This window comes from Ursus americanus, chromosome 36, assembly GCF_024610735.1.
Source record: "Ursus americanus isolate L20-20 chromosome 36, mUrsAme1.1.p, whole genome shotgun sequence".
Taxonomy (NCBI): domain Eukaryota; kingdom Metazoa; phylum Chordata; class Mammalia; order Carnivora; family Ursidae; genus Ursus; species Ursus americanus.
Window position 1 is genome coordinate 17,765,057 of NC_142162.1, and position 25,650 is coordinate 17,790,706.

Genomic DNA, 25,650 nt, shown 5'->3' on the forward strand with positions numbered 1-25,650 from the left:
CTCCTGAAGCCGGAGCCTCACTCGCAGATACTACTTCAGATCGGAGTCGCTTTTAGTGTCACGGTCGGTCTTTTAAACCCGTGCGGTCCTGGCTGCCGCAGCAACACACACCGCACCACTTTCGCTTTGCGGGCGGCTCCCTTCAGAAGCGCTTGACACTCTCCTCAGAGCACCTTCGAATCCCGAGCACCCGGAGTTCGCGGCAGTACTTTGCCTCATTTCCGCCTCGCAAGGCGATTGGCTCAAGACTCCTTCCCTCGGCTTTGAGCGCTCAGCTCGTGCCAGGACTCGGCGCGCACTGATGACGACATCGGCCGGCGGCGGCGCCGACGACGACTGGGAGGCTGGGAGAGCTTCCGGGGCTGCCGGCCTGGCCGCTGAGAGCTGCTGTCATGGCGGCCGCTCTTTGGGGCTTCTTTTCCGTCCTTCTGCTGTTGCTATCAGGGGATGCCCAGAGTTCGGAGCTGCCTGGGGCTACTGCCGATGGGTCAGGCGGGATTGGGGTCGGCATAGGAGATCGCTTCAAGATTGAGGGACGTGCGGTGGTTCCAGGAGTGAAGCCCCAGGACTGGATCTCGGCGGCCCGAGTGCTGGTAGACGGAGAAGAGCATGTCGGATTCCTTAAGTGAGCATCTTATGGGCAGCGGGAAAGCGGTTGGCGTGGAAGCTGGAAGGGAGTTTCCTCTAGGAGAGCCAAGTGTCAAGAGCTGACGACGTCGCTGTCGGAGGGTGAAGGGGTGGGTTCCAATAGCGGTCTGTGCTGGGAGACTTTGGGAAGCAGCCCGACGCTTTCCCCTTTTCTCCCCATCACCCTATTCCCTGTACCTCAGAAATGAGGGTGGCAGGTGCTTGCCCCAGGGTCGGAGCAGTGGGATCCGTTTTCTTCAACTCCATTTTTGCCTTGTAGGGGTCGACCCCTCCTGGGCTCTGGAGACAGGTGGACCCCTTATTTGTTGTATGCTGCATTCTTTCCTTTGCATCTTATTCGGTTTCTCTAGAATCTGGCCACCTTTTGCATTCATTTCAGTCTTTTGGCAGCTTGATGTTGTGTAGAAAGATGCTAAGCAACTGGGAATTCTCAAAACCCAGAGGACTTCTATGATGGCATAGACTGGGAAGCTAATGTTGCCGCTTCTCAAATTAATGGGCCCTGAAGTCCCTAATCAAAGCACCTTTTTTTTTTTTTGCCTGGAGGTGGGATTGTTGTTCTTTTTTAGTTGAATTCATCTAGGGATTTGCAACATCACATTTGGTGGCGTTTATGTGAGACTGGGGTTTCTCCACATTTGCCTAAGTGCTTCTGTCTTTTCTAGTTATTAGTAAAAATGGGATTTCAGCCTATATTAAAGAATGTGGTGAATTTATTAATACTCCAGTTTTGCAGCAGCCTGCTTTTCAGATGTTTAGGCACAAATGTGATTTTAAGTTTTTCATTCGCTACTTGGGAGGTGAAAATGTGAACTGAAAGAAAATATTTAGGAAAGTGTTTCTCTGATAGGTTTGTATACCAGCAAGTGGTATTTGAAACCCAGACGTCTTAAATTTGGACGTTTACTTCTAAATCGGATTTGCAAATATTCAGATCATCCAGGTTCTGTTAAATAAGAATTTGAATCTTAGACTAATAGGTAGTGATGAGAAGCTAGTCTTTCAATACTATTTGTCTTTACAAATCCGGCATTAGGGCATCCTTTAGGGTTTGCCCCATGTAATGATGTTTTAATGAAAAACCTCTCAATTAAACCTTGGGAAATTAGTCTAAACTGACCATTTGGCTTCTCTTTTCTGCAGTATTCAATTCTTTTAAAAAACGTATATTATTTTTATTTTAAAGTAATGTATAAGTCATGTTTATTGAAGAAAACATAAACAAGAAATTAGGGATAACAAGACTTAACATTTTATTGTATCTTTTCCAGCCTTTTTGTAGTCATATGACCTGTTTTTAATAGTAAAATACAGTATATAGCACTTTGTAAACTTTTTTTCGGTTAATATTTTGTGAGCTGTTTCTGACACCACGTCATGTTTTTCCATTTGTTTGTAGAAAGGTTAAGAATTAATATGAGGAGCTTATGGCGGGAAACTTGTTGGAAGAGGGATAGTAAATTGTCTTGTACTTATGCATAACTAGCATGCAGTTTTGACTTAAGAGCAGTTAGGCTTGTTGGAGGTGGCTTGGGTCTTGGCTAATAGTGGAGGGGAGTTTTGACGGAGGGTGCTTCATGCCACTTCTTGCCCTCATCACTGTGTATATAAAGCATAATTTATTTAACAAGTCTTCAGTTTGGGGACATTTAGGTAGTTTTCAATTTTTTTGATGTAGTAAGATTATACACTACTTTTTTGGGGAACTTTTTATTATGGAAAATTGCAGATATTACTAAAATAAACAATAGTGAATACTTAGGTACCCATCACATCACAGTCTACTGTTCAGTTTCATGTCTCCTCTGTACAGTGTATTTTTTTTTCTGGAATATTTAAATATGACCCTAAATATAATTTCCCTTGAAAAAGCATTATTATGTGTCTCTAAAAGGTGAGGGCTTAAAAAAACCCCACAATACCATTATTGATTTAATAAAACAAGTAATAATGCTACAACTTCATCTAATACCCGGTTCATTTATCTCAAAAATGCTTTATGTAATTGTTTCAAATCAGGATCCAACAGAGCTTACATATTGCAGAGTACATTTTTAAAGTCAAGTTTTTAAAAAAATTCTGTTATAAAATTTGTGTTATCTTTCTAAAAGAAAATATTTACCTAATGGTGAGAGATAGATTTGCTTTTTCCTTTGGGTAGTTATTTCTTTTACTTGTGTTGCACAGTCATTAGTTTAATTCTTTCTTTTTCTGGTTCTAGAAAAATGTTTTGAAATTTGTTCATTCAAGGAAAGTCTGATGAAAGGATTAAACATTGTAGTCATGGTGTAGGGAAACAACCAGATTGTACAGTGCTCTAGAGTTTACAACCTCATGGCTACTATTACCTCTAAGCCTGAAGGAAGTAGGGGAGGTAAAGGTTACTGGGACCTAGGGGAAAGAAAGGACTGTCTTGAAAGGAGCAGTGTCCCTTGACACAGCAAGTCAGAGGTGGGCTTTTGGGGGAGAGCTGGGGAAAAATACACCACGCTCATTTTCTTTCCTTCCTCCAGCCTACAAAGAGTTGAAGGATGGGGAGTGGGTGTGAAGGGCCAGTGAAGAGATCCAGCCCAGGAATAAGTTAACTTGATGTTTACATTTCAATTCTGTTTTAGTTCAGTGTGTACTTTGAAATAGCAAGGAATATCTTTCTCTCTTACTTTTTAGTAAATATTTTGGGTGTGGCAGAATCAATTATTCCTCTAGCTGTGAAAGAGCCTAATGATTTTTTTTTTTTTTAAAGATTTTACTTACTTATTTGAGAGAGAGAGCGAGTGAGCACAGACGGAGAGTGAGAGGGACAAGCAGCCTCCCCGCTGAGCAGAGAGCCTGACCTGAGACACGATCCCAGGACCTTGAGATCATGACCTGAGCTGAAGGCACACGCTTAAGCGACTGAGCCACCCAGGCGCTCCGAAAGAGCCCCATGATTTAAGAAGCGTTATTTAGTGTATGACAATACTGGGACTTCTCTGATACAGCAGATCCTTTTAGGATCATTTGTTTTCCTGAAACAGAAACTTCTTTTTCCTCAGAATGTCAGTTTCTCATTATCAAAACAAATTGTTTTGATCTGTGAACCTGGTATTATCAGCCCTTGGTGGGATGGTTTTCTAAGTCTAGAAGACTTAGGAGAAATCACTATGGAAAAGGCAGATAGTTTTAACTACATAAAGCTGACAAACTTCTATATATCCAAACAAAAGTAACCAGAGTAAATGGGAACTATTTTTAACAAGTGGAACAAATGATACTTGATGACCATCTTGTTAGAAAGAAAGAAAAACAACAAAATGCAAACAAAAACTAGAAAGAAAGCCCTTTATTTTTAATTAAGGAATTGTTGCAAGGGATTGGCAAAATTGGAACCTTAATATAGTAATAGTGCATATTGATAATTTTCTTGAATCAAGACATGGCTTCAGAATTGAAATTGTGCTCCTGTTACCAACTATCCCACTGAAGGAATTAGAAGTACTTTCTATGTTAGGATTCTCTCTCTGCTCCTGTGGTGTGCTCTGGGGTATTTTCAGAACACTCCTGTGTGATTGTGGAAGCTGAAGCTTGGGGACAATTCTTGCCAGTTTGGGCACTTTTTTTGTTGTTGTTAATTTCTGTGTCATTTGATGGGAGGGTGATTTGGGAGTTAACAGATGATTTAGAACATAGGAAAAAAGCAAGCTGTTAATCAGAAGTGTCTAAATATGATTTTCACTTTTCCAGGACAGATGGGAGTTTTGTGGTTCATGATATACCTTCTGGATCTTATGTAGTGGAAGTTATATCTCCAGCTTACAGGTTTGATCCTGTCCGAGTAGATATCACCTCAAAAGGAAAAACGAGGTAAGGGCACCTGATTTAGTTTTTACAAAAGGCGAGGCTACTGAATACCTCCTATATTCCTTTTAGAATTTATAGTTAGGGTTGAAATTTCTCACTTAAACTAGGTATTCCATGAAATATCCTTATGTTGTCTTTAATTTTTAAAATTTTTTTCCCATCTGCCCCCCCCCCCCCCATATCCTTATATTGTTTTAATCTGAGCATTGGTAATACTGCAAAGTTGAACTTCCTCCCGCTCTGGCTTACAATTTATTTTAAAGCTCCTAATATGATTATAATAGAGAAGAGGCAAGATTACGTACTATGAGAGCAAAAGCCCTGTGAAAGTTATAATTGAAATATGATTGGGGCACCTGCGTGGCTCAGTCGGTTAAGCGTCTGTCTTCAGCTCAGGTCATGATCCCAGGACCCTGGGATCCAGTTCTGCGTCGCATCAGGGCTCCTTGCTCAGCAGGGAGCCTGCTTCTCCCTCTGCCTGCCAATCTCCCTGCTTGTACACTCTCTCTCTCTTACTCTCTGACAAATAAATCTTAAAGAAAAAAGACATCTTAAAAAAAAAAAAGGAAATATGATAATTAAAGTGGGAAATAATTTAACTTTTCTAAATTGGAAATGTTATTTGCCACCTGTTTTTCACTGGGATATTTTGATAATACCTCTTAGTACCTACTTAATAATGTATTGATCTAGAAATTTCTGCAGTTCTTCCTCTCTGAAATACTTAGCATGCAGTGGAAATTTAGTATTTTGGGGCAAACAATAGTTTACATTGTGTAGTTTATCTCAGAGTGAGGATCATGATAAGAAAAGAAAAAAGCACAGTGTAATTTCAAAGTAGATGAACATATGCTTTGCAGTTGAGATGAAAATGCTGGACTAATTCAGACTGTGAGTATAGAATACCACAAATCCATTTGAAGTTGGAATCCATCGTGTAGATGTCCACAGTTGTTCCTTCTGTTATTCCTCCGTTTATTTTTATATTTTTTATTGTCCCATACTAGTAGTATTCTCTTTGGTCTCATCTGACCAGGAAGTATATGAAACAATTTTATTTATTTGTTTATTTTTTTCTGGCTTTATTGAGGTATGGTGACAAATATGAGAGAATTTTGAGTGGTAATATCTCTTCTTTGAGCTATCACAAAATAACTCCATGTTACAGTAATAAAGCATAGGTATTGCAAAAGCAAAAATATTTTGAGGTTCGAGGAGCTCTGTTTTATTACTGACCTTTTTGGTATGTGCTGAGAATATTTAGGATGATTTGTAGAGACCCCAAATTGCACTGACATAATAGAGATATGTTCAGTTGGTACCATAATATTTCCATTTGAGTTAGTGTTTACAACTAAAATGTTTTTCTTTTTTCTTTGCCTTTTGTTTTTGGACATTGAAAGTCATAGAAATATAATATGTAAATATGCTATAATTCACATAGAGTAAGTCACACATAGAGCTGTCTCATATCTTTATATCAGCTGCATATTAGTCCATTGATGCCAGTGCCTACTGATGGACAGGTAGGGTTTTCTTTCTCCTCTTTTAACACGTGTAGTGAACAGAGATGATTATAATTTAAATTTTTGATATTATCATGAAACTAATATAATGATGCCACTAAAAGTAAACTTTATTTTATTTATTTATTTTTAAAGATTTTATTTATTTATTTGACAGAGAGAGACAGCCAGCGAGAGAGGGAACACAAGCAGGGGGAGTGGGAGAGGAAGAAGCAGGCTCCCAGCGGAGGAGCCTGATGTGGGGCTCGATCCCATAAGGCCGGGATCACGCCCTGAGCCGAAGGCAGACACTTAACGACTGAGCCACCCCTAAAAGTAAACTTTAGAAACAAATTACTTTCCACCCCGATTTTTGAAGTTAAATTGTTGTCTTAGAATAGTCTAGTTTGCCCAAATTCTAATCATATTTCTTGCTGTTGGCTGTTTAGAGCAAGGGTAAAGCTTGAATTGAAGGTAATGTCTTGTAAATATGTTTATAAATATTCTTTGATAGAATAAATGGATTTTTTCAAAGTAGATGAATCTCATTAGGTATCAAATTTCTCACATCTTTTTAGACGTGTAAAGATTTATAAGAAAATACATAGGTAAAATCCTAGTATGTTAAATCTAAACTTTAAAGAACTTATCATGACTTTTTATGTGTTTTAGACTTGTAAACTTGGAGACGGGTGGGTATGTAGATTACACGATACATTATATACACACTTAACAGGTAATGAGAGTTGTTAAAAGGGGATACTTGTCTATTAGAAATTAAAATTTATTTTTATTTACTATGCTCTGAACTTTGAATAAAGTAAGCAAGTGGAAATATTTTTCGATATATAAAGTTTTTTTGCTTTTTTGCTTTGGGTAAAGAGTACTTCGTGCTTTAGCATTTAAGGACTGGTTGCAGCAGTGGAATTCATATTCTCAGTTCCATTCCTGATGATTGGATGCCTGAAGCATAGGTCTAAAACAAGGCCCTTATCATTTTAATAATTGTGGGTGGGATAGATAGAGAACAGAGAGGAATTCATGTAAGATCCAAATGTTCTTCACCAATATTTTGTAAGCATGTGTGGTAATATGACAAACATTTCCTTTTAAATGTATAGCTTCCAGAGGAGGAAGGGAAATCCTTGGGGGACAAACTATAAACCACTTTCCCTCCTGGGGGTTTTGATATTCTAACCAAAACGCTTAGATTTGGGGCACCTGGGTGTCTCAGTCGGTTAAGCATCCAACTCTCAATCTCAGCTCATGGAGCCTGCTTTAAAAAAAAAAAAAAAAAAGGCAAGAAAAAGCTTAGATTTTATTAGCAGTATGTAGGTAAGAGATAAGCCTTAGGCTTGCTTTGAGCCGAAATTAGATCTAAGACTTGATTCCCCCTTTGACCCTTGGCACTAAAATCCAAAAAGACCTCCCAATCTGGCCCTGGCCCAATTTTGGAAGGAAAAATCTCTCCTGAAATTTAATAGTTACTGTCCTACCCTCATTGAAATTTGGAGTGTGAATTTATTATTTCCTGCCTAATCCAGAAACTTTCAAGCCATGCAATTAACAAGATCATCCCTGGTCATGATCCTGGACTCCTGGTGGAGACAGATGTATAACCTCTCTGCAGGGAGTTACTCTCTGTCCAGGCCCATACATAAATAAAGTATGTAACTTATCAAATACCCAAGAAAACAATGTACATTGAGTCAGCAGATGAATTAGACCTCTAAGAACCTTAGATAATAGAATTACTGGATATGGACTATGAAATAGTTTAAAGTGTATTTAAAATGCTGAAACAAATGAAAGATTTATTGCCATAAGAGTAAGATACTATAGATATTTGAAAAAAGAATAAAATAGAACATCACCAATAAATATAGGCTTTGGAATACAAAACTCAACGCATGTGTTAAGCAACTGAACAGAGGTTTAATGAACTGGAAGATGGATCAGAAAAAACTTACTCAGAATCCAATACGCATAAAGGAATGGACACTGTGAAAGAATTTAACAAGATGCCAAGTGAGAATGAAAAGGTTGAACAGGTGTCAAGTAGAAGTTCTGAAAGGAGATGAGGGAGCAGTGGGGAGGCAGTTTTCAAAAAGTAAAATGGAACCTGTATGAATATGGGTGAGAGTTTTGATTAAAATTAATGGCATCTCTGATGGAAATATAGTGTTAATCTATGGCACTGTTGCAGGACTTTGTTAAATCATAAATTTTTCCTGCAAAATAGGCTTGAAAATTGGGTGTGTTTATTAATGCATATCTCAGACAATCACAGAAATAAAATCCAGCATTTTTGTGTACTTATAACAAAATTAATTTATTATTAAATATGATCAAAGAGATTCAGAGCTAGAAGAATTCTAAAAGAACTTTTGATATAACCAGAGAGGAACTTGTTTAATCCCGCAGGCCTACATAATGACAGAGCTACAGCTAGAAATTAGGTCTCTTGATTTCAAGTCTATTGTTCTTCCTCTACATTTTGCTAAATACTTTAGAAATACAGATAAAGCTACTTTGATCAGATTTTTAAGATCAAAGGTTTAGATGCCAAAGCATTTTGGAAAAAGCTAAAGGTATTGCTAAAAATTATGAGTAGTTCTTTTAACTAGTAGTGTTTTTTTATAAAACTACTGATGCTTTTTTCATGTGGTTTTATCAGAGCAAGATATGTGAATTACATCAAAACATCGGAAGTGGTCAGACTGCCCTATCCTCTCCAAATGAAATCTTCAGGTCCACCTTCTTACTTCATTAAAAGGGAATCATGGGGCTGGACAGACTTTCTAATGAACCCAATGGTATGTATCATGCTACAATTAAGTATCTTTACTAATCTCTCATTTGATTCCAGGTAATCAAAAATGTCTAACCTCGGTGAGGAAGAAAGGAGGTCAGATTGTTAGATGAAAGGGTAATTGTGAATAGTTTATTGATTTTAGGAAAATAGTAGCTTTGGGAATAAAAATGAAAAGAATGTAGTGAGAATTGCATGGTTGATTTGACATTGAAATATACAACAGAAATGGGATAAATACTTATGATGAAATGTTTTAAAATGCAAATGGAATAAGAGTATGTGGTAAGTCACGTGTAGAGTTAGCGGTCTTATCCTTCATACTGCCTGCATATTAGTTCACTGATGGATGTGCCATCATTTATTGATCAGTCACTATTGATGGCTTGAGTAAGCGTTTTTCTCCTTTTTTCACATGTGTAGTAAACAGAGAAATTATTCCGTGATAATTTAAATACTTGGTATGAAACTGATGTTATGGTGTCCACTAATAATAAAACACTAATAGAATACATTCTTTGGAAACAAATTGACCCCTTTTTTTTTCTGCTTCTGGAAGTTGAATTATTATTTTGAAATTTTCTAAGGAGTGGTCATATTCCTTGGTGATAGCTATTTAAAACACAAACAGGAATATTTGGGGACTGTACAGTGTTTGAGAGGAATAAATAGTACCTAGAATCTGCTATCAGGCACAAAGAGGCAGGAGGGTAGAGTGCATAGGAGAAATCAGCAATGAACCTCCAAAGTTTATTAAGAAATACTTTCCATGTTCTCATTTCTGAAATTCCATGGAAACAGACCTAGTGCTAGAAGCTTTGAAGGCATTTTTCAAAACTGATCTATTAACAGTAGTCACCTAGTATTATGTTGCAGGCTCAAGAGGGTATGTATTAATTGGAGGGGCAATATGATATTTTCTGCAAGAACCACAGTCACTTGGGAAGACCCCAGCCAGCCATCAGGATCATCATTCCTAATGCCACACTGCAGATTAAAGAAAGTGAATAGATAGTTACGTTTGCAAAATGTTTGTGTTGAATAAAATTGTAAATTCTGCAAAACGTTGGGTGGCACAAATATGAAGTGAGGTGTCTATAAAGTCCAAAACTACATACATAAGATTCTTACACTCTACAGTAGTCAGACATTGAGGAGCACCTTGTATCAACAGGGCTGGGTCAGTAGAATTCAGGTGGTGCTTGTAGTTTTATTCTATATATAACATTTGAATCTTTAATTTCATGAATTGTTAAGTGTAGATTTTATTCTCCTGTTAAGTGGGAAAACATTTTCTGGATTTCTTTTTCTTCCACAGGTTATGATGATGGTTCTTCCATTATTGATATTTGTGCTTCTGCCCAAAGTGGTCAATACAAGTGATCCTGACATGAGACGGGTAAGATGGTTGCCCCCTCCGTGAATTTTTGAACCATATTCTCACTCCTGAACCAGCTGTTGTGGCTGAATGGCTTGGGTGTTTTCAGCTTCATCCTAATTCCCAAGCCAAATTCATACAGAGATTGTATTAACGTAGTATTGTGTTCCTGGCATTTAATTAGTTGTTTCCACTGGACCAGATAAACTCATTTGGTTCTGCCTGATAAAAGCCTGGGTCTCTTCATATAGCTAAAATGACTCTCTTTGGGCCTCACTTGTTAAATAGTTGAAATGGTATCCCAATCCATACAGTTTGCAAAATGATAGCTTTTTACTATTTACCTTTATTTTACAAAACTCTTCATAGTGTACATTTAGTTTATGTGTTCACACACACACACACACACAAACACACACACACACACACAAATTCTGATAACCAAGGAAGAAAAATAGAATAGTGGCTTCCAGACTCTTCACCACAAAATCATACTGGTTCAGCAGTGGGCAGGGGGAGTTCCCAAGTAAGATGCTTCAAATTTAGTGCCACTGCTTTGTCTCTTTTAAATATTGGCTTCCATAAAATCTTCAGAGTTGTTTTTAAACCATTATTTTTCTCCTACCTGGAAACCATCAACAAGTTTCTCCTCAGTTCCAGGTTTTTCCATTGTATGTAATATATTGATGTATTGATACCTTATTCATTGCTGAATGAACATTTGTTAGTTGATCTCTAGGTTATAGATACTGGGGATGCAAAAATGAATTGTGTATCATCCCTGTTGTCAACAAGCTCAGAATCCAGTTTAATATAGGAAATAGAATGGATTTATAAACCCTCTTCTTGCCATCAGAGGATTGTGGGTGTATGTGTGAGAGAGTGTGTTTTAAATGGGAAAATAAGATACACATAAAATAAATAAAAGTTTGCTGAGGTAGTAGGTGATTAAGTTCTGTAGAAGGCAAGGCATTTCTTCCAAGCTGGACGTAGGAGAAAAAGCTTCATGATTAAAAAAAGCTTTATGATATTTCGGAATGTCTCATTGCCAAATTTGACATTTTTGCTTTAGCGTTGGTCAGAAAGTGTACATCCTATGTAATCCTTGTATCTGTTAAGCCACTTAACTCTGTGGTATCAATAGAAGGAAACATTGGATCAAAAGTTCATTCCTTGCTAAGTGCTTTGCATATAGTAAGCAGTGTAAAAAGTTGAGCTTCAGAATTGAAGGGATTCAAAAATAGAGTTGATGATTATTTTTGCAGGATCTCAAGACCTCTTGCCATACATATTTAATTATTGATTATTAGAGCATGTTAACAATTTTGATTTATGCTTATGTTTCTTTTCCTGGCCATATCTGTAAAAGCACTTTCTCCTTGAGAACCCATGTATAAATTCTTCCTTTGGAGAGAAAGCCTAAACTAATATCCAAGTGGTGTTCAACTCTAAATGATAGATAATACAGTGTTTGCTATTTTTTTAATGTGTGAACTAATAAAATTTTAAGTTCACTTTTGGAATTTAATGTAAAATTGAAGTGTAGCATTTATTACATTAATATTGTTAAAGGTGGAACAGTACTTTATAGATTGTTGGCTCAATAGAGAGAGGACAAAGCCTCAAAATAAAGTGCCAGATCCTTATGAGGCCTGCCAGTGATTTTTTGTAACATTTGTGTTGCTTTCTTTAGATGCTGTGATTGAGGTCACTCAGGTCATAATAGTATTCACAGATTTAGTACTAAGGGCCTTTGGAATAAAATGTTGGAAATACGTAGTTATTTTCCAAACATTTCCAATAACCTTCGTATATAATTAAAGACTGATACTTTTTTATATGCCTCTAAAGAAAGCATGAGTTTAAAAAAACATTAAAACAGTAAAAGCATTTTAATCAGCAAACATAAAATAAGAATATGATCACATATAATCATAGAAAATACCCTTTATGAAAACATAAGCTGAATCAAACCCAATGCAAGATTTATTGGACATTAATTAAGGCTCACAAGAGAGGTATGAAACGTGGTTTCTGAAGGGCGTTTGGGAGTAACATTGCTGAGAACCAGTAGCTTCTATCTGTTCTATTTTCCTCCTTCTGTAATGGAAGTGTTAGTTGTTAGCTGACTCGAAGGGCCCCAGTACCTTTCCTGTTACTGTGCTTTGTCCTCTTCAGGAGATGGAGCAGTCAATGAATATGCTGAATTCCAACCACGAGCTGCCTGATGTTTCTGAGTTCATGACAAGACTTTTCTCTTCAAAACCTTCCGGCAAGTCTAGCAGCGGCAGCAGTAAAACAGGCAAAAGTGGGGCTGGCAAAAGGAGGTAGTTGGACAGTCGGAGATAGCGTTTGCACAAACACGGATCACTGGGTGGCATCCAAGTCTTGAGGGGAAACCGTGTGAAGCAACTACTGTAAACTTGAGTCATCCATACAGTTGATCTCTTACACCTGTCGTGTGTGGTAACTCTTTAGCACGTGTTTTGTACTTGGTACACAAGAAAACCCAGCTTTCATCTTTTGTCTGTATGAGGTCAATATTGATGTCACTGAATTAATTACAGTGTCCTATAGAAAATGACATTAATAAATTATATGAAGTACTATACGTTATGTATATTAAAATGTCTTAATCCAGAGATAAAATGATCTTGTCATTTCTTTTTCACTTAATGTTTCTTTTATTCCAGACAGTTTTCTTCTTTCATTATATGAGGCTTGAAATTGATCTTTTCTATTTAAAAAGAAGTGGTTGATATTTTTAGAGCTGCATGAGCCATAGTTTTTTGTGTAGCCAGACCTTTCACAATGGTCAGCCCTGCCCTGCATTTAACATTCCCCGATGTTTGAGGTGGAACCATATGTTCCTGATGTAGTTTTAATTTTTGATAGTACAGTTAGTTTTAGAGTATGGATATATGAATGAGAGCAGTTGTTACCAGTTCTTAAGTTTCGGTTACCATCTACGGGATTCAGTACTGAGTGTCAGTAATGTGCTGTGCTTCAAGGTCGGATTCAGAGATGGATACTGTCCAGTGCCTGTCCTCCATAGAGCTGATTATGTGGGGAGGAGGCACAGTAATAACGGGGAATGAATGGTCAGGGGAAGGAAGTACAGCAGTAGGAGAGCCTTCTTGAGACTAAGGATGGGAAATCAACCGTGGAGCTCCATGTTGTAATGTTGATAGTATAGCTCAGGGAGCTTTTAAAGCCCCTCATCTCTCCCATCATTCTCAGGCTTGTTGGAATATAGGTTACATTACTTTCCAGTCAGGATTATCTCAAAAACTTTTTATTTCAATAAGTTATAAAAACTTCATACCTTTTCTTTTGGTTTAATTAAAAACGAACTCTGAAACTATAGCATTGCTTTTCTAGTAAAGGTCTCCTATTCTCTTCTATGTTAAAGAACTCCCCTATTGCTTTTTTTTTTTTTTAAAGATTTTATTTGTTTATTCGACAGAGATAGAGACAGCCAGCAAGAGATAGAACACAAGCAGGGGGAGTGGGAGAGGAAGAAGCAGGCTCCTAGCGGAGGAGCCTGATGTGGGGCTCGATCCCATAACGCCGGGATCACGCCCTGAGCCAAAGGCAGACGCTTTAACCGCTGTGCCACCCAGGTGCCCCTCCCCTGTTGCTTTCTTAAGGTTATTAAACCTGCCAAAAATAACAAAAAAGTTGATTCCAAACTCTTATTTTCCCTTTCATGTAGGTACTATTGTTCATTTTGAAATGAGGCTCGTAAGTTTTCTTTTAAAGATGTAAGTTATGATACTGGACATTTTATTAACTTTATCTCTGTTTGTTAATTATATGCTAACATTACCAAACTGGTTGAGCTATGAATGATTAAGGTAGGTAAACTGGTTAATGGCAGAACTAAGTAGATCTTTGAAAATAGAGTCATTTATTGAAAATAACTAAAATATTAGAATACTAGTAGAATGAAAGTTGCAATTTAAAGGAAACAGAATATAGTGAGAGTCATAGTTGTATGACTGGAAATCATCTTGATTTCAAAATTTGAATTGTCAAAATTTGCACATAGAATACCTAATGACTAAAAAAGTAGAAAGCACTTCCAAGGAAATTATCATTTCATGCGTTAATTAAGAAACTTTGTGGTTATTTTATATAGATTCTAAAACCATCTAAGTATAAAATATAGACATCTCCTCATATTACAGAATGTTTTTTTATCGGTTGTATATGAAAATCTTATCTTTGCATAGAACCTTCATCAAAGGCTTAGTGTACTTACAGATGCAGAAATGATTGTATTCTATCAGACAATATTGGGTTCAGTGCAAAGAGCCCATTTAGCTGCTAACTTGCTTTATGACTTTGGGCAAGTCACTTTCCCTCTTTGAACCATGTCTTGTTCATTGTTGTATTTCTAGCATTGAGCATGTAGGCACACAATAAATGTTTGTTAAATGAATAAATAAATGGGCCTCAAGTTTCCTCATCTGTAAATTGAGGGATTTGCATTAGAACTGTAAATTCCTTTTCAGATCTAAAATTATTCCACTACAATTCTAATCCGGTCCTATTATTTCTTGCCCGTAAGAACCATATATAAATGCAGAGTTTTTCTTTCTTTTCCACTTCCTTGGATTCTTCCTGCTGTTCCCCATTTGGAGGCAAAGTATCATTTTGCTCTTTAGGGCCTTTCTTAGATTCAGTTTACATATATCTCCTTCTTAATATAAGCCTTGTGTTTTAAAATTTTTCACATCTACTAATTTAAACCTGAGTAGTGATTTTGTGCAAAATGAATCTTTGTTGCCCATTTTTGCCAGGAAGTCCTGAGTGCCCAGGATGACTTCCAGGGAGGATCCATAACTCCCAAGTTTTCAAGTACTTTTTTAGAAGTGAAAACCTCAGGACTCACCCTGAGTCTGGTTAACATTTTGAAAAATTGAGGATTTTACCTAGCCTCCTCAGAGTACTAAGTATCTTATTTTTCTCTTATGTTTCAACATACTTTTCAGTAATTGGAAGGGTTTCAAGGTCCTGATGAGGAATGTCAATAATAATACGGGAGAGCTTTTTCATTTAAGTAGTCACTCAAACTTTCAGGAAGTGCTCAAATTAAAAAAAAAAAAAATCTTTTGAAAGCATTTTTATTAAGTATCTTAAAGAAAAAATTAAACCAAGTATTTTCATTTTTGTTTATCGCCTTCTAGGTTACATATAGACCTATTTTTGCATGTTTACAATTATTTAGGTGCCATTTTGTATTTACACCCAACAAAAATTCTGCTAAGTACTAATCTCAGGGAATATAATAGAAACTGGTGGCCGAGTCCTTTAGTTCAGTTCAAGGAATATGTTGAGACAGGACCCACTTGTATTGGGCTTTTCTTTTAGCATTGTAGGTGTGATTATTGTCGTCATTTAGAGTCAATTATTTTTTAATTTGTAAGGTATGTGAGAATATTCAATTGGTAAAAGTGCTTGAGTTATTCAGGAGAACTTGAAGATGGATTTTGTAAAATTCAGATGTTGCCTATAAATTATGAACAGTTCTAATATTCTTGAAACAAAGATGAAATATTAAAAGAGCTATTTTAGAAAAAAAATCCCCCCTCCAATATCACCAAATATTAGCTTATCTCTTTTCCCTTTGTAACATGACTTTATTATGGGAGTGTAGGGGAACTGACGCCGTTCATAGTGGCTACAGTCTGGTGGGATTGAGCCAGCCAGGCGAGCAAGCCTGAGAACAAGGAGGAGTAAATTAAGAGGGTCAGGTAGTAAACAAGAGGATTGGGTAGAGCCATAAGAAACTAGCTGTGCACAGCATTTCCAATAGAAAACTTTTGACAGGGCCTTTAGTTTCACTATAATTTAATAAACTAGTAATTGAAGATTCATTATGTGTACCCCCTTAGATAATCAAGGTTTCCATATAGATGAATGTAAGTAATTTATTCCATTCTTAATGAGCTCCTACTACATATATTTGAATATTTTATTTTTTAAAAGATTGCTTTATCGGATCTCCTGGGTGGCTCAGTCGGCTAAGCGTCTGCCTGCAGCTTGGGTCATGATCTTGGGGTCCTGGAACTGAGTCCCATATTGGGCTCCTTGCTCAGCAGGGAGGCTGCTTCTCCCTCTGACTGCTGCTCCCCCTGCTTGTGTGCTCTCTCTCTTTCTCTCCTTCTGACAAATAAAATCTTTTAGAAAAAAATATTTATTTATTCAAGAGAGGGAGGGAGAGAGTGTGTGCAAGCTGTGGGGAGGAGCAGAGGAAGAGGGAGAGAAAATCCTTAAGCAGAATCCGGGCTGAGTGAGCCCTACTTGGAGCTCGATCTCACACCCTGAGATTACAACCTGAGCTGAAATCAAGAGTTAGCTGCTTAACGGAGTCACCCAGGCACCCCTATATTTGCGTATTTTAAGACATGTTCCTAAATAACTACATATAAAAAAAATAGAAAATATTTAGAATTAATTTTGAAAATTTGGCATGCAGAGTAAGAAATGGAATCATCCAGGGGTGCCTTGGTGGTACTGGATCAGAGAAGGTGGTGTGTTGACCCTGAGTCACAGGTAAGCAGGATCAACAGAGGAGTCTGCAAATCTAAGGAACCCACAAAATAGAGCAAATGCCCGGGTCGGAGGCCACGGTGACCCCAGAGCATGATGGATGGAGTAGCTGCCAGATAACCTTTCAGGTCCTTGGAGGTTCACTTGCTCTTCTTGCAGTGGATTCTGTGAAGGGCTCTTGAATCCCTTCCCTCACCATCTCAATCCTGACGCCTTACTTATCATCTGTCCTGACTGGGTGAGTCCTGCGTCCAGTTTTATTCTCTAGAGTAGGACACTCACAGAAGTTCGAGAGAAAAGCTGCCAGGGAGTAATACTCATGTTTGTCTATACAAATGGCTCTACTAACCTCATGACTATATTAATTAGATCTAATTAAGGAAGGGTTGAGGGGTCTGTAATTTTTGCAGTTTGGTAAAGAGAATGCTGAGAAGTTTTCAAATGCCTGTTAATCCCTTTAAAGCCAATTCCAGTCAGCTTCGTACCACTCCATGAAGTCTGAGAAAAGAGACGGACTTAAATGGCAGCAGAATTCCTTTGTTGCGAAGAATTTCTTGGCATAGTAAACAAAATTGTGAAATGCTACTAATTATGAGAATTACTTTTCTTGCAGTTTTTAACAGTTGTACAAAAAGTCACCTCTGAGGATGGCTTATAACTATACCTACCTGCTAGTCTCCTATCCCTAAAAGGAGGAGGAAATGAGACATGTCAACAAAATTGGGCTATGGAGAAGGGAGAGGAAGAACTAACTCTGACAGTAAGCGATTTCTTTCCTTCAATGTACATGTATCTGTTGAGTTGTCATCCAGTTTGCCCCTTGTAACTGGTTCTCCCCTGCAGAATGGCTGCACCCCACAGGAGTGTTCTCCCAGCACCTGTGTTCATGGCAGGTGGGCCTGCTTTTATGGCCATTGCTGATTTTTCCAGCAAGGGCATCTCACCCAGATTGGGCCAACGGCTGTTCTTTGGGAATTAGAAATTAAAACTGAGGGACTAGGGGAGAAATGACAACATACAAACTTGCAGGTGTTCTTGCCTATATATTCTATCATGCAAACCACAAAAAAAAGAGAAAACAAGTTCCAAAGAGAAAATATAGATAGGAGCAGATACACAGAGAGGAGCTGGAATGGAGGATGAATTTTGAGAACCGTACCTTTGTTCAAACCCTTTGCTGAAGATTCCTGTGTCTTTGTCCTCGGGTTCCGTGGAGCACTGCTCTGTCTTATAATGTAGTGTTTATGTGTTTTACTGAAGCTGATTCCAGTGGGTTTCTGTCACTTAAATCCAGGTGTCCTCATTTACACACTTTCGAGGTGCCTGGGTGGCTCAGTTGGTTAAGTGTCTGACTCTTGATTTTGGCTCCGGTCATGATCTCAGGGTCATAAGATGGAGCCCTGAGTGGGGCTCTGTGCTGGGTGTGGAGCCTGCTTGAGATTCCCTCCCTCTCTCTGCCCCTCTCCCCCAATCACCTGCTCCCGCTTATACATCCTCTCTCTCTCTTAAAAAAAAAAAAAACGCAATTAAAAAAAAATGTACCTAATTTACACACCTTTCCAGAACTGACCAAAATGATCTCCAGCTTGCTGAAAGCCTCTTCTTTTCCCTTGTCCATACAAAATTGGCTGTGCTGCCTCACATCCATCTTGAATGAGTTGGGTCTAATTACTAATTATAAGACCTTGGGACAGTTACGTAACCTTTCTGAACCTCAGTCTTATGAAGTGTAAAATAGATCAAAACCTTCAACTATAAAATGGGGGAAATATCTGCTTCATTAGTAGAACTTTTCAGAACACTTTACATGTATTATCTCATTTAGTATTCACATTAACTCTATGCATAAGTCCTCAATAAAAGTTTGTAATTATTAGGGCACCTGGGTGTCTCAGTTGGTTGAGTGACTTCAGGTAAACCCACTGGCCATGTTCCCTCCAGACTCACCTCTTGTACTTCCTTCCCTGCATAGATCTTAAGTTTTTCTGCAGTTCTCTGGATGCTTTATACGCACTCTCCCATCTGTCTGGGCTGCTGCTTTTTTGGTTTTTTTTTTTTTTTTTTTTTAGTAGGCTCCACTTAACCCTGAGATCAAGAGTTGCAGGTGCTAACCGACTGAGCCAGCCAGGGGCCCCCCGTCTGGGTCTTTTCAATTATTTCTTCCTCTCAACTCTGCCCCACCTCTATCCCTTTCCCTTTACTTCTCACACCTTCTTCAAGACTTAGTGTGGAAATCGCCTTTGACAGATATCTCCCAGATGCCCCCAGGGCTTAGATAAGAGCCTCTCTCTTGTCCTCCTTCCGGCCTGTGCTTAAGCCATTATAGCGCTCCATTTTATTGGATTACTGGATTACTTTTTACTGAATTCCCTCTCTGGACCCTAAGCGCTGGGACTGTAAGGCATTAATAACGAAAAGTCCTGTCCTCAAGGAAGGGTAGCAGGAATCTTGACTTCTACAGTAGTTCTGGGTGCCTGCCTCATAGAGCTTCACCAGGTATTGTTTGGGTCCCAACTCAAATCATTAGAGATCAGAGACCCATGGTGAATTAGGCTACTTCTCAGGAACCAGAAAGATACTAGCCATGCCAGAAAAAACTCCCCACAAAACCCAGGAACATTGCCTTGCAACTGTTTCCTGTGTCAGGGTGTGTGCATACTTACTTAATAAAGAATACATGTGAAGCATCTATACTCTTGTATATGTCAAGGGTTATTAGGTGGGGGGACATAATCATGACCAAAATAGCACAGACTCTGGTTTCAGAGCTTAGAGTTTAGTGGAAGAAATAGACATCAGTCAAAACCCATACAGATGTGTAATGAAAACCTTGATAAATGCTCCAAGGAAAATCCAAGGTGCTATAAAAGCTTATACCTTGGCCACCTGGATGGGGGAGCAGAGGGCAAAGGTCAGGCCACTTCCCTGAGAAAGGGACCTGTGAGGTAAGATGAAAGACTATATGGGAATTAACGAAGCTGAGGTTGAGAAGTGGGATAAGAGTGAGGAGTCTTCCAGCCTGAGCTGAGGTGGGAGGGAGGTCAGCTTCCGAAGGCACTGAAAGAACAGTGTAGTAAAGCACTTCCTTCCAGAAGAGGGCAGAGCACGTGGAGGGCTAGACAGAGGCTGCCTGGAGGCGTTGTGGGCCTGAATTTGCCTTCTTTTCCCACGGACACATTTGCTCCTCTTAGGACAAATCATAAGGGAGAGTCCTGTGTGTGGAGTTCCATGGTCACCTGGCCATGACTTACCACACTGACAGTCTCTGAGCAAACTGCGGTATATGAAAATCATTGCCCCAAACCCAGAATCTTTAGTAAAAGTGTCAGAGTCCCCAAAATATTGAGATAATATTAATTGGAAGAAAACAAGCCTTGCCTTCCCTCCTGCCTTACTCCCCACCCACCTTTGGCCCTACCTCAAATCTTTAAATGATGTGATCCCGCTGAGGTCTGTGGCATAAAGATGGCTTCTCTTCCCCTTCATCTTTTTTGGACCTGAGAGGGATTGGGTAGGAAGGAGGTTCCTGTTCCTCTTCAAGGTCTCCCAGAGGGCTCTTAGTTCCTGGTAGGTTCTCAGCCCTCTTGCTCTGAACTGGCTGCCCCCACCTTGAACTTGAGGCTCTCTTCTGCCCTCACTACTCCAAGTTGTATGTATGTAAGTATGTGTGTGATTATATGTATTTGATTTTGAAAGTGTCCTTGCAGGACCCTACTGACAACTCTAATTTCTTCATTCCTACGTGACCTCTACCCTTCAGAAGGGGTTGGATTATGGAATAGGGGGATTAGGCTGTATCCAGGCAGGGAAAGACTCCTTTCTAGAAGGCATATAATCTTGGCATGTAGCCCAGGGACTGGGAACCAAATTGGAAAAAAAGACCAGAAGGGCTGTGCTCCTGAGAGCTTCTAAGTGGAATGTTGGATGTAATCCACATTCGTGTTGTCATTCTCCACTTACCTTCTCCTTTCAGTCGTGTAAAGGTACACCCTGTGAAGTTCAAGTGCTAGTTTCCCCTTTTGCACCTTAGAGTAGGAACAAAGAAGTCTGGAGAAGGGAGACTTGCACTGAAACTTGGGAAGAAGAGCCTTCAGCCAGCATTGGACTGATTCTCTGTACTGTAGTTGTTCTGTCCCTCATTCTGTTAGTCTGTGTTCTTGGGGAGCAGGGACAGTATCTTATTCTTCTCTGTATCCCAAGGTTCCCACGCAGATCAGTACTTATTTGCTGAACAAATGAGGAGTCAAACAAAGGAGAAATCGAGTTGCCTACATCATGGCTCTTGAATCTAAGAAGATGGTGAAGGAAAGAGGGTGCAGAGGTTCGGGGCACTTGGAGATGGTGGCTACCGTGAAAAGTGGGGGAACGAGAAAAATGATTATGAGTAAAAATGAAATGAGGGTTCCTGATTTTGGATAGAACCTATTCACTGTAGAGATAAAACCCCAAATGCTTTCATGAACACTTGTAAGAAATTGGTCAGTGTTGACTTAATGGCATTCATCCTGATTATCGATAATAAGTCGCCCAAGGTCTTTATTTTGTCCTGTTCTGAGATTTAAACCCTCTGGTCTCCCAGAGAGGTGATGCTAGGCATTTAGGAAGGAAACTTTCCTTTGAAGAATTTTTGAGGTGGCGTCTCAGAGAGCGTACCCTCAGCTGGGCTCAAGATGTGAGGGCCTAAAGCCTCCAGAGGTTCTCCTTGCACACAGAAAAGGAGCTTTAAAAATCTGGTTTCATTTCTTGAGTTTCATGCATTTTTTTCAGGGCAGGAGAGCAGAGACAAACATGTATGTAAAAAATCCTAGGTGCCGGGGTGCTGGGGGGGCTCAGTTGATTAAGCGTCTGACTCTTGGTTTCCGTTAAGATCATGATCTCGAGTTTGTGAGATCAAGCCCCTGGTTGGGCTCTGCGCTCAGTGGGGGAATCTGCCTCTCCCTCTGCCCCTCCCCCTACTCACGTGCTCTCTCTCTCTCAAAAATAAACTAAATCTTAAAAATATATATCTAAAGAATACTAATAGACTTATGAAATAAGTCAGTCAGAGAAAGACAAATAACAGATGATTTCCCTCATGTGGAATTTAAGAAACAAAACAAATGAGCAAAGGGGGGAACAGAGTGAGTGAGAGACAAACCCACCAAACAGACTCTTAATTCTGTAGAACAAACTGATGGTTATCAGAGGAGGGGTGGGGGGGTGGGGGAAACAGGTGATGGGGATTAAGGAGGACACTTGTCCTGTTGAGCACCAGGTGATATAGTGAAGTGTTGAGTCACTATATTGTACACCTGAAACTAATATTACACTATGTTAGCTAACTGGAATTTAAATCTTAAAAAAGAAATGAAAAAATTTAAAAAATAAGGAAAATAAAAATACCTCTGGAAAAAAAAAATAAACGTGTAGAATAAAAAATAAATAAAGGTAACTGTCTTATGCCAGTCAAGACAGCTTTGACCTGCCAGGCCTCTGTAAGGCAGTTGAGGACACCCCTTACCTTCTCAGTAATGACCCTGAAATCCTTCCCATTTGATACTACTCAGCATTGGTCTATAGTTTGTTCATCTATAAAATAAAGTGTCTTTCTTGCTATGGGTTCAATTGTGTCCCACCGGAATATTGGAGCCCTAACCCCAGTACCTCAGAACGTAACCTTATTTGGAAATGGGGTCTTTATAGAGGTAATCAAGTTAAAAGGAGATCTTTAGTGTGACCTTATCTAGTATGACTTGTATTTCTATAAAAGGGGAAATCTGGACACAGAGACAGACACAGAGAGAAGATGACACTGAAGAGACACAGGAGGAGACAGCTGCCGACAAGCCAGGGAAGACCTGAGGCTACCAGGGCCTGGACAGGTCCTTCCCCTGCTCCTTGCCTAGCAGCATGGCCCTGCTGATACCTGGATATCGATTGGACTTCCAGCCTCCAGAACTGTGAGAGAATACATTTCTATTGTTTTAGGCCACCCAGTTTGCGGTACTGCAGCCCTAGGAAACAAATACAGTTATTTTAAATATTAGACTTTATAAGTTAAAAAAAAATACCTCTCTAGTTAAGGATTGGTTCTTATCAAAGTTCAGAACTGTAGAGGGCTGAGTATTGTGTGTGTCTAACAAAGATGAGAGAGGACAGAAGTAACCGCTTTCTAATCTAGTTATGGAAGGGGCTCCGCATGTTGATTGGAGCGTAAGATTTTCTGCTGTAGAAGAGCTTGAGTAGATAAGTTTTTCCTGCAAGGTATGCCCATGTGAATTGCTGAACTATGCATAGCAGTTCTGTGAGTTTTAGTAAGTGTATGTCTGTACATAGAAAAAAAGACTACAAGGATAAATGCTGAGATATTCAGCAGAGGTTATAGAATTTCTTGTAATTTTTTGTGATTTGCTTATTTATTTCCCAAGCAAATAGGTGTCATTTTATTAATCACTATGTTATTAAATATAGTGACTATGAAACAAAGCTTAGTATCATTTTTTGTTCCGATCCTCCTGCATAGACCCTACTTCTGGGTATAAAGGGCCTGTCAAAAGATGTTCAACCACAGCAATCTAGTGTTTTAGGAAGAAGAGTAGTCCTCTACACCCCAGGTTTAATCTGTACTCCCGTCTCTTCTTTGCTGTCTCTGGCTGGTAGTGTTTTCCACTGCAGTCTACTGTAGCGTACCCCAGGAGAACTTGGCTGTGGTTAGCGTATCAGGGTCAGTAGCTTCATGGATATTGATTGAAAGTGGCTGGACTGTAAACCTATCTTTGGGTATCTGTAGGACTATGAAAATTAGGCACCACCTCCCAGCTACTGATATTGGGGATAAGTGGGTTGAGTATGAGTTGCTCTTTGTTGAAGGTAAGTGTGCCCATTCCTTTACTAGGGTACCACTGCAAATGCCTTTATGCAAGGTAACTCTCTAGAAAATCATTGCCAAGGACTGGGAATGAAACTTTGGAGAACTGCTCTTCTAGTGGTAGAGGCTTTTGAGGGCCGTATAAAGTAAGACTAGAACTTTATGGAGCAATAGGTTGCCATAAAGCACACTAATGCAGACAAGTCTGGATGATGGTCATGCCCAGTGAGCAGAGTTAGGCCTTGGCTTTCTTTGCCTACGCACAATAAATTTAAGGTTGTAACCCTTCCCTGCTCCTCCCCCATTAATTCATCAAAGGAGATGGGGGACTACCGCTCATTGGGAGGATAATTTACCCTGTGGACGTGCCCTCTTTGATTTTAATATGAATATTTAAGTGTCAGTCTTTTGCCTGTGATTACTTAATGTCTCCAGAGTTGCTGAACTTGTTCCACTTGGTTTCCTCAGCTCTCAGTGTCTGCAGATCCTCAAACAAGGCGTAGAATGTGTATTCTTCTCTAGGATCCACACCCTTAGCTTGACAGAGTGCCGTTAACCCAGTGCCCAAAAAGCGATCACTTCCTCGAGGGACCCATGTATGCACAGCTTTGTAAATAGAATGAAGGAGGGACTGGTGTTTGGGAATTAGCCAGCATGGTGTAAGAGTCGAATCTTAATTTTTGATGGTAGAAAGTCAGTAGATATTTTCTTTTTTTCTTTCATTATAGAAGACATTCAGTTTTATTATAAAAACCTGGGAAAATTTATTTATATAGTCATATGTATAGTTTGGTACACTATTTTCTTCTTCTTTTTTCTTTTTTTTTTTTTTAGTTTCAGAGGTAGAGTTTAGTGATTCATCAGTTGTATATAACACACAGTTCTCATTACATCAAGTTCCCTCCTTAATGCCCATCACCCAGTTACCCCATCCCCCGACCACCTCCCCTCCAGCAACCCTCAGTTTGTTTCCTAGAGTTCAGTGTCTTTTATGGTTTGCCTCCCTCTCAATTTTCATCTTATTTTATTTTTTCTTCCCTTCCCCTATGTTCATCTGTTTTGTTTCTTAAATTCCACATATGAGTGAAATCATCTGGTATTTGTCTTTCTTTGACTGACTTATTTCACTTACCATACTACTGTCTAGTTCCATCCATGTTGTTGCAAATGGCAAGCTTTCATTCCTTTTGATGGCTGAGTAATATTCCTCTGTGTGTGTGTGTGTGTGTGTGTGTGTGTGTGTGTGTGTGTCACATCTTCTTTATCCATTCACCTGTCCATGGACATCCGGACTCTTTCCATAGTTTGGCTATTGTGGACATTGCTGCTATGAACATTGGGGTGCATGTGCCCCTATGAATCACTATGTTTGTATCTTTTGGTTAAATACCTAGTAGTGCAATTGCTGAATTGTAGGGTAGCTCTATTTTTAACTTTTTGAGGAACCTCCATACTATTTTCCAGAGTGGCTGCACCAGTTTGCATTGCCACCAACAATGTAGGAGGGTTCCCCTTTCTCCACATCCTTGCCAACACCTGTTGTTTCCTGTGTTGTTAATTTTAGCCATTCTGACTGGTGTGAGGTGGTATCTCATTGTGGTTTTGATTTGTATTTCCCTGGTACCGAGTGATGTTGAGCATTTTTTCATGTGTCTGTTGCCCATTTGTATGTCTTCTTTGGAGAAATGTCTGTTCATGTCTTCTGACCATTTCTTGACTGGATTTTTTCTTTTATGGGTGTTGAGTTTGATAAATTCTTTATAGATTTTGGATACTAGCCCTTTACCTGATAAGACATTTGCAAATAAGTCAGTAGATATTTTCTTAAACTAAAAATGTCAAAATAAAAGTATATGCAGGATATTTTAAAATATGGATGCAAATACTTGAAGAAATGACTGAAAGAGTTTATTTTAAAAAAAAGAAGCAAAAATTCAGAGAATTTGTTATGCATGAGAGGGGGTGGGAATGGGATGAAAAGGGTAGGGAATGGAGTGACCCTTCTCTGAGTACATCCTTTTGTGTAGTATTGACTTTTACAACCATGTTAACATTTTACTTG

The 25,650-nt window shown here is 39.0% G+C and overlaps 1 protein-coding gene across 1 annotated transcript; it reads left to right on the plus strand.

The window, feature by feature from the left end:
- The first annotated feature begins 331 nt into the window (after positions 1-331).
- On the plus strand, positions 332-12,661 carry EMC7 (ER membrane protein complex subunit 7). The gene is made up of 5 exons (XM_045815757.2): positions 332-625; positions 4,372-4,491; positions 8,671-8,809; positions 10,124-10,204; positions 12,362-12,661. The coding sequence occupies exons 1-5, from the start codon at positions 393-395 to the stop codon at positions 12,512-12,514; spliced, it is 726 nt and encodes a 241-aa protein (XP_045671713.1). The 5' UTR covers positions 332-392; the 3' UTR covers positions 12,515-12,661.
- Positions 12,662-25,650: the final 12,989 nt, after the last annotated feature.